This window comes from Vicia villosa, linkage group LG2 (assembly GCF_029867415.1).
Source record: "Vicia villosa cultivar HV-30 ecotype Madison, WI linkage group LG2, Vvil1.0, whole genome shotgun sequence".
In the NCBI taxonomy this organism is placed as follows: domain Eukaryota; kingdom Viridiplantae; phylum Streptophyta; class Magnoliopsida; order Fabales; family Fabaceae; genus Vicia; species Vicia villosa.
The window spans coordinates 197,589,234-197,599,065 of record NC_081181.1 but is presented as its reverse complement, the minus strand read 5'-3'; the positions used below and the strand labels follow the sequence as shown (position 1 = coordinate 197,599,065).

Genomic DNA, 9,832 nt, shown 5'->3' with positions numbered 1-9,832 from the left:
ATACAAATTTTTTTATAAACAAGAAATAATTTACTGTTGATACAATTTTTTTTATAAACGGTAATAAATTATAAGTATTTTTATAAACGGGAAAAAGCCAACTGTTTATATAATTTTTTTTATAAAACGGGAAAGAGTTGGTATTGAATATCTTATTCTTTAAAAACTTACTCTTTATTATAAAATAACTATCTTATTTGTGAAAAAATTAAGAGAAATAATTATTTAATATAATATTAAATAATTTTTTTAATTATAATATTCATTTCAATTACGTAAATTTTATTTTTTTCCCAAATTCAATTACAAATAAAAATATACTATGTCAACTAATATATTATAGGTAAAATATATAAACAAGCCTATAATATAAAATTTCTTAAATTTTAAGATAGTATATTTATTTTCAAAGTAATCATTAAGAGGTAGTACCATGATTACCTATTATAAGTTTTACTAAAAAAACCTATTATACCTTTTACTAAAAAGCCTATTTTAATAATTTTATTTATTGCAGACAATTCATTAACGTATTGATAAAACCAAATTCATTATGACCTGCCTCCACAACTTCTTGGGAAACCTACACACCTCTTATAATAACGTTGTGTATGAACTGAACGCACGGGTAAATGATTTCTTAATTATTTTCTTTATTTTTCTACTCAAATATACATTTTTCGACGGGACAAATCTACTTAATGTGTATATATTTTATTTACATTTTTAACCATCATTATATTATATTTATTTACAACTGTGATAGATAAATGCTTAATTATTTCCTTTATTTTTTATATGTACATATTAACCTATAACGGTGGAATTCAAATAACTCTCTATACAATATCAAGAAATGACATTAATTTTATACAATATTTAATAACTAATGTCAACTGTTTATACAAATTTTTTTATAAACAAGAAATAATTTACTGTTGATACAATTTTTTTTATAAACGGTAATAAATTATAAGTATTTTTATAAACGGGAAAAAGCCAACTGTTTATATAATTTTTTTTATAAAACGGGAAAGAGTTGGTATTGAATATCTTATTCTTTAAAAACTTACTCTTTATTATAAAATAACTATCTTATTTGTGAAAAAATTAAGAGAAATAATTATTTAATATAATATTAAATAATTTTTTTAATTATAATATTCATTTCAATTACGTAAATTTTATTTTTTTTCCCAAATTCAATTACAAATAAAAATATACTATGTCAACTAATATATTATAGGTAAAATATATAAACAAGCCTATAATATAAAATTTCTTAAATTTTAAGATAGTATATTTATTTTCAAAGTAATCATTAAGAGGTAGTACCATGATTACCTATTATAAGTTTTACTAAAAAAACCTATTATACCTTTTACTAAAAAGCCTATTTTAATAATTTTATTTATTGCAGACAATTCATTAACGTATTGATAAAACCAAATTCATTATGACCTGCCTCCACAACTTCTTGGGAAACCTACACACCTCTTATAATAACATTGTGTATGAACTGAACGCACGGGTAAATGATTTCTTAATTATTTTCTTTATTTTTCTACTCAAATATACATTTTTCGACGGGACAAATCTACTTAATGTGTATATATTTTATTTACATTTTTAACCATCATTATATTATATTTATTTACAACTGTGATAGATAAATGCTTAATTATTTCCTTTATTTTTTATATGTACATATTAACCTATAACGGTGGAATTCAAATAACTCTCTATACAATATCAACAAATGACATTAATTTTATACAATATTTAATAACTAATGTCAACTGTTTATACAAATTTTTTTATAAACAAGAAATAATTTACTGTTGATACAATTTTTTTTATAAACGGTAATAAATTATAAGTATTTTTATAAACGGGAAAAAGCCAACTGTTTATATATTTTTTTTTATAAAACGGGAAAGAGTTGGTATTGAATATCTTATTCTTTAAAAACTTACTCTTTATTATAAAATAACTATCTTATTTGTAAAAAAATTAAGAGAAATAATTATTTAATATAATATTAAATAATTTTTTTAATTATAATATTCATTTCAATTACGTAAATTTTATTTTTTTCCCAAATTCAATTACAAATAAAAATATACTATGTCAACTAATATATTATAGGTAAAATATATAAACAAGCCTATAATATAAAATTTCTTAAATTTTAAGATAGTATATTTATTTTCAAAGTAATCATTAAGAGGTAGTACCATGATTACCTATTATAAGTTTTACTAAAAAAACCTATTATACCTTTTACTAAAAAGCCTATTTTAATAACTTTATTTATTGCAGACAATTCATTAACGTATTGATAAAACCAAATTCATTATGACCTGCCTCCACAACTTCTTGGGAAACCTACACGCCTCTTATAATAACATTGTGTATGAACTGAACGCACGGGTAAATGATTTCTTAATTATTTTCTTTATTTTTCTACTCAAATATACATTTTTCGACGGGACAAATCTACTTAATGTGTATATATTTTATTTACATTTTTAACCATCATTATATTATATTTATTTACAATTGTGATAGATAAATGCTTAATTATTTCCTTTATTTTTTATATGTACATATTAACCTATAACTGATATTTTTGGAAAAATAAATCTATTAAATATATTGAAATTTTTATTTAAAATAAGTAAAAAGATTTCAAATGCTTATAATAATATAGGGGTATGAGTGACAATAAACAAAATTTGGACAAAAAAGTTTGGTACCTGTTACCAAATCAAATAAATATAATCACATATATTATATTTATTTATTATTTATAATATTGTGCAATACGTGCGAACGCACGGGTAGATGACTACTCACGATAGATTATAGCTATATTGTATAATGTGTGCGAACGCACGGGTAGATGACTACTTAATTATTTTATTTATTTTTTCTACTAAACTATATATTTCTAACTAGATTAAATTAATATTTATTTGACAATTATAATTTCAATTGTTTTTTATTTTTAATTTGTGTATCTTTTATATATATATATATATATATATATATTTATTAACCATCGTTATATATTTATTTATTGTTTATATCGACTTTACGTGACCCGTGCGGGCGCACGGGTCCTTTACTAGTAGATTAGAGAAATCAGTTACAGATTAAATATCAAGAGGTATTGAAATAAGACAATATGTTGTTATTAGCATTTGAAATAGATTATGGTATGATATTTGTCATACCATGTACTAATATGACATTTGTCAGTATAGTTTGTAGATTTAATTATGTCCCACATTGGAAGGTGGAATATATTATATAAGTAAATTTGGATATAAATTTATAAGGTAACAAAACTTATATAAGTAAATTTGGATATAAATTTGTAAGTGGAGGTAACAAAACTTAAAACTTAAATCCACTTTCTAACCTAGCATCAATTATATATAGGTGTGTAAATAAAGCATATAACTAAATAGAATAGAATAGCTAACCTATATGATTCTATATTTAAGATTTTGTGAGGCCCTTTTAACCATGAGGCCGGGCCCTGTGCCGTGGAACTGTTTGCACAGGCACAGGGTTGGGCCATGTTATATAAACAACAATCATATAATGTAAAATTGCATGATACATGAGATCATGTATGGTTTGATGTGCTAAATTAACTAATGTCTTCTTTACTAGAAATACTACAAAAGTATGATAGAAAGTTTGTTATTCCTGCAGACCTGATATCACATTTTATGTTGGTGTGTGTGCTAGATATCAAGAAAAGCCCAAGGCTAGTCATCTCACACAAGTGAAGAGAATTTTGAACTATATCAGTGGGACTTATGACTATGGCATATTGTATTCACATGATACAAATCCAATACTAGTAGGGTATTATGATGCATACTGGGCTAGAAGTGTAGATGATAGAAAAAGTACTTTAGATGGATGTTTCTTTCTTGGCACCAATCTGATTTCTTGGTTCAACTAGAAGTAGAATTGTGTTTATCTATCCACTGCTGAAAGCTGAGTATATTGTTGCTGGAAGCAATTGCACTCAATTGCTCTGGATGAAACAAAGGCTAAAGGAATACAATGTCAAATAAGATGTAATAATATTGTTATATGACAACTTGAATGTTGTCAATATTTCAAAGAATCATGTCCAACATAGTAGAACCAAGTATATTGACATTCACCATTATTTCATTAGGGATCTTGTAGAGGATAAAGTGGTCAATTTAAAGCACATTACAACTGACCAACAACTACCTGACATATTCATAAAACCTTAGATGTTGTCCACTTTGAAAGGTTAAGAAATGCATTGTGTGTGTGCATATGTAAGATCCTGTAGTAGTAAATGCTTGGGAAATATGCAAGAACACCAAGACAAAATATCTCTCTTATTATCTATGGTGCACATTTATTCAGGGTGATTTATCCTTTTCCAATCACTCCTTTTATCTGGACATTCGATACATGCAAGAAAAAGGTTCTCCTAGCCTTATTTTTCTCTGTGAGAGTTATCCTTTCGTCTACCCTACAAAGGTGTTTGCAGTTTAACATGAGTCAGAACCAGGAGAAAGCTAAGAAGAATTACTCTAGGATGGAAATCAATCCTAAAAAGTCTAGTGAACGGATCGTGGAGGCCAACAAGAAGAAGACCAAGGAAGTTGGTTCCTATTCTCATTCAATTGTTAGAGGACCATATTCTGGAACATAGACTGGAGCAATTATACCTGGGAAGACTTCAGTTACTAGGATGAAGTACATGAAGAATAAACTAGTGCAAGAAAGTGACTCGGATGGTGATGAACACTGGTTATCTACCTGTATTCAATTAGGCATGAAGACTAAAGGCTTGTTCGTACATACTAACTTAAGCATGACTGACCTATAGTTTCTAGTTTGAAGTGCGAACCCTTTGCCAAATTATGACAAAAAGGGGGAGTAGTGGTGTGGTGAGATCTTTGTTAGTGAACTGACTAACTGATAAGTGCCAAAATGTCGTTATTTTGAGTATATATTTGTGGCACTTATCGATTATATTCTTTTGGTTTTTATAATAAAATCCCAACTTTTGTGTAAATATTTGTATACTTGAGTTTTGATTCATTTTATGTACCGTTTGACCATTTTCATTCGTTTTATAGGTATTGATGCATATCGAATCCTCGAGTAATAAAGCGTCGAAGGCACGACTTCAATTACGCAATTTTGGAGCAAAATAATGGAAATTCTGCGGAAGCGCGCTTGCATAGGCACAAAACTGAAAAGAGCAGATTTTCTTAGCTCGCTTAGCGCGGTTAGCTCGCTAGCGAGGTTACGTTTACTGTGCTAGATATTTTTGTAATAAGTGTAGCTCACTTAGCCAACCAAGCTCACTAAGCGAGCCTGCGCAGGTTTTTCTTTATATTCTTTCATTTGTAACATAGTTAGGTTATGGAGTTTTGGGGATTTTTGCTCCCAAACTTCACCACTCTCATTTTTAGGTTAGATTAGGTTAGAGATACATCTTCGAATACACCACACCTTTTATTACAAAAAGGGTGACTTCGGAGATACATATCCAAAAATTTGAATGAGGTAAGTTTGAATGAATTCAGATATGCATTTTTGAAATATTGTAGGTTACTTCAGATATGTAAATCCGGACAAGGCGGACATTTTTCAGCTCAAAATCAAGATTAATGCAAGCAATGAAAGATGAAATGAGGGAACTTTACCTTAAATTTCAGCTTATTTGACTCCCTTTGATGTGATAAAATGCAAGAAATCTGGTTTGAAATCAAAAAGTTGATTGATAATGATTTTAAGGGTTTTTTGGGTTATGGAGGAGTTTAAAGAGTGAGGAAGATAATCATGCAAGGTGATCATATATTCAAGTTTCTGCTGAACCCTTTTGGAGATACATTTATGAAAATATCACTGAGTGGTAAAAAAATTTTTTCTAAATGAAAATAGTATTTTTGAAGATGTACATGTGAATTTATCTTGGATTTATTCAGAGACGCATCTCCAAAATAAATTTAAACAAAAAATAATATTTGATGCATTTAGAGATGTATCTCTAAATAAACTCAAAGATATTTTAGAGTTTTCAAAGGTGCATCCCATAATAGAAATTGCCAATAACTATCTAAATTCTAACTAAATAAGATTTGGGCCACATCATAACAACAAGAAGGCCCAATTACCACTCATTGCGATGTCACGTGCAATGCGATGGGTGTGTGTGGAGTGCAAAGAAGCAAAAGGGATAACAGAAGTTGAAAGCTAAGAACAGAATAATCACACGCACACACGCACACACGCAGAACCGTTTCCGTTTCCGAATAACTACGAAACTTAAAGCAACACAACATTGTCTTGTCTCCAACATACGCACTCTATATAATCCATCAAACATACAAACCTCTTACGTTACTTCAGATTTTTCAGAATTTGTTTCTTTAATGGTTGATGCGTTTTTAATGCGATGGGAGCTCAAAAGAGCATCCATGCTGGCAAAGGTTAGAAATTAGATTTCAATTTTCTAATCTTTCATTTTTCTTTGCTTTGTTTTCTCAATTTCAAAAACCTTAGTTTTTACTATTGAATGTTTTTTTTTTGGTTTTGCAGCAAAGATTGATGTTAATGTTGATTTTACTCACAAACTATGTACTTCTTTGATGCTCAATACCTTCAGGTTGGTTTCACCTCAATTCATTTTCTATTTTCACCAAAAAAAAAATTATATATTTTTATTTGTTTCTATATATTATTAATATTCTTTTGCATTTTTCTTTAACAGTAGTGCTGATAATCCTCTTTCACTAGTAATTGGGAGGTAAGATTCTCTGTTAAATTATTTTGTGATGTGCATTGGATTGTTGAAGGCTATGAAACACTGACACAGACACCAGACATAAACACCAGACATAACACTGACACCGTTAATGATTTGAGAAAAATAGAATAGTTGAAAATAGACACTTATCTGAAGTATCGGTGCTACATAGGTTGAAGAGGGTATTGGTTTTCGCGGAATTGTGTGAATGAGTAACTGATACATAAACTTTTATTTTGTTTTCATGATTAGTCTCTGTATCAAGCATCCGAACTTATTTGGTGGGAGTGAGAAGCTTGATGTTTCATTGGACAAGGGTTTGTATGATTCAAATATCTTAATCGCGTATAGAAGGCCGCGGCAAGAATGTCGTGCTCACCAGTCGTTTGTCGTGCAGGTTGGTTTTGTTCTTTTTATGCCAAACAATGGTGTGCAATAAACTTATGGTTCAAAGGATTTTTCTTTGTGGCCATTAGACGATTTCAAGCAATATTATTTAAGCCATTTAATTTGTGAAACACAAAATTTGGGTGAAATTTTACTTGTGTCCGTCATTTTACGCTTTGCAGCATTCTTTTTCACCGGAGATTGGAACCCATGGTATCCCTTTAAACAATTTCTCCCGCTCGGGAAGTGGAGGTGTAAATTTATCTAGATTATCAGTCGGAATGGACTTGAAGGAACCCGTGAGTTCAAAGTGGAGCAGCACATCCAGCATCAAATTTGAGGTTCGTGTTGTCTTTTTCGTGAAGCACAGTTTGCATGAGTTTTTTGTTTTGGTTATAGACAAAGTAGAAAGTAGAAACTAACATTTTGAACTGTCGTGAAGCATGTTCGCCCATTTAACGATGATGGATGCAGTATAAGTAGGGACTGTGATGGGTTTGCTTTGACTTACAGGTAACCGAGGGTTTTAATATTGCAGTTTTCTAAATGTCGAACTGATTTTGATTTGATGATATGATATGTGTTGCTTATTGCAGTGGCCGTCCACATGACAGTATGGTAGTGTTAAAGCATGAATCTCGATTTGCAAATGCAAACGATCGTAGCTGTTTTCATGTAATGAATTATATTCTTATTTCCAGTTAGTTTTCTAGTTCCTATTTTGTCAACCAAAGTAGTTTATGTGAACGAATTTATCACCAATATAAATAGTCGTTTTATGCATTGATTCCACTGACTGAATGCCTGGTTTTTTCAGTTTAATCTTCAAATAGAACAAGGTATTCCAGTTCTTTCAAAGATGATAATTTTCAACCGATTCAAATTTGCTGCTTCGAAAGGAATCAAACTTGGACCAACACTTCTCTTGACAAGGTTGGTAATTTGCTGCTTCGCAGATCCCCTCGTTTCAACTTGAAATCGAGTTACCATATTTTCATCTCCTCTTTTTGCGGCTCAATAAACATTGAACTGTGTGATTATATTCTTTCTTGTTCTGTCAGACTTACAGGCGGTTCGATCGTTGGGGACATGGCTCCTTACCAAGCATTTTCCATTGGAGGGCTAGGGAGTGTTCGAGGGTACGGTGAAGGAGCTGTCGGATCTGGGAGATCATGTCTGGTAGCTAATAGTGAACTGACCCTCCCTTTGGTACGGGATAATTTTATAATCAACAATCCTATAATGTAAAGTTGCATGATACATGAGGTCATGTCTGGTTTTGATGAATGTTTAGCACATGATATGTATGAATGATTTAAACCAATCAATTTTTTTCTTTCGGCCTCTGGAAATGAAAGCAGACAAGCATTGTTAAACACGTGCGCATTCGTCTTTTTAATTTCCTTACATTTTTTCTTACATTTTTTACTATAGAATAAGGTGGTGGAGGGTGCAGTTTTCATGGATTGTGGAACAGATTTGCGGTCTGGTTATCTTGTACCTGGTGAGTAAGATCTTGCGTTGAAAACTTGCAATTTTTTCTCTTAAATTGATCTACATGATCATGTTTATTGTGCTTGGTACACATTTTTTTTTAGTCTTTATGCCAAAACCATTTCGAATGCGCTCTCATGCTGTTAATCTCTTGGAAATTCAGGAAATCCAGCTTTAAGGCAAGGTAAACCAGGATCTGGTGTTGGAATGGGATGTGGACTTAGATTTAAATCACAGTTTGGTCATTTTCAACTTGATTATGCTATTAATGCATTTAAGCAGGGAACTTTCTATTTTGGCCTCAGCAATCTTGGTTCATGAGATTATAACAAGAAAAAGTCATTCTCTCTGCAGTTTATCATCCTATTACAAAGTTCTATAGAAGATGGAATGGTAAAGCTACAGATGCTGCAATATTTTGTCATCAGTTTATATCAATATAAGTTATTTAGTTTTAAATTCTTCATCATTGTAACCATCAGAATTTTTTTGTTTATAAAAAAATAAACAAGTTTAGTATGCACTACATTAGAGAATTTGTGCTCCTGTCAGAACTTTTTTAGCAACACTGACGCAAACCAGTGACAGCAAATAGAAAACAATTACATGCCAATTGAAAAATTCCTTCTTTTCTGTGAGAGAGTACTTCAAAAGATTTATACAGGTTCACAATCACAACCTTTAAGACCATGACCTCTGACATCTGTTGAGATTTTGTAAGGAGAGTTTGGAGGACTTGACTTCAAATTGATCTTTACTTCCATTTGCAAAACCTAAGAGGAAAGGAAGTTGGGGGTTAGTGATTTCCGATTATTTAATCTAGCATTGCTAGGTAAATGTCGCTAGATGCTAATCTCTAGAGAGTTGAGGTTGTAGTATGATATTTTTGCTGCTAAGCACGGGGAGTAGGGTGTTTCTGATACAAAGTTAGTTCTAATACTAAAAAAACATTTAAAGAAAAGCTGAAAGATGCAGACTTTGAAGGATCAAAACCTGAAGACCAGACTCTAAAGATTCCAGATTCTGAAGAAAGTCAACTTCTGAAGACCAGACTTTAAAGAAAGTCAACCTATGAAGACCCAAACTCCAAATGATCAAAACCTGAGATTCAAATTCTAAAGTCAATCA

The 9,832-nt window shown here is 30.4% G+C and overlaps 1 protein-coding gene across 1 annotated transcript; it reads left to right on the top strand.

Annotated features, from left to right (window-relative positions):
* The first annotated feature begins 6,277 nt into the window (after positions 1–6,277).
* LOC131647862 (outer envelope protein 39, chloroplastic) lies at positions 6,278–9,227 on the top strand. Its single transcript, XM_058917681.1, has 11 exons — positions 6,278–6,506; positions 6,616–6,682; positions 6,788–6,823; positions 7,076–7,220; positions 7,393–7,551; positions 7,653–7,723; positions 7,807–7,885; positions 8,028–8,143; positions 8,272–8,419; positions 8,645–8,714; positions 8,868–9,227. The coding sequence occupies exons 1-11, from the start codon at positions 6,473–6,475 to the stop codon at positions 9,023–9,025; spliced, it is 1,083 nt and encodes a 360-aa protein (XP_058773664.1). The 5' UTR covers positions 6,278–6,472; the 3' UTR covers positions 9,026–9,227.
* The last annotated feature ends 605 nt before the right edge of the window (positions 9,228–9,832 follow it).

Bases quoted from the DNA above. Each gene is read 5' to 3' on its own strand.
- LOC131647862 (XM_058917681.1), top strand. From the start codon at position 6,473: ATGGGAGCTCAAAAGAGCATCCATGCTGGCAAAG. The intron at 6,507-6,615 runs GTTAGAAATTAG...TTGGTTTTGCAG, and splicing joins GAGCATCCATGCTGGCAAAG to CAAAGATTGATGTTAATGTT. The intron at 7,221-7,392 runs GTTGGTTTTGTT...TACGCTTTGCAG, and splicing joins ACCAGTCGTTTGTCGTGCAG to CATTCTTTTTCACCGGAGAT.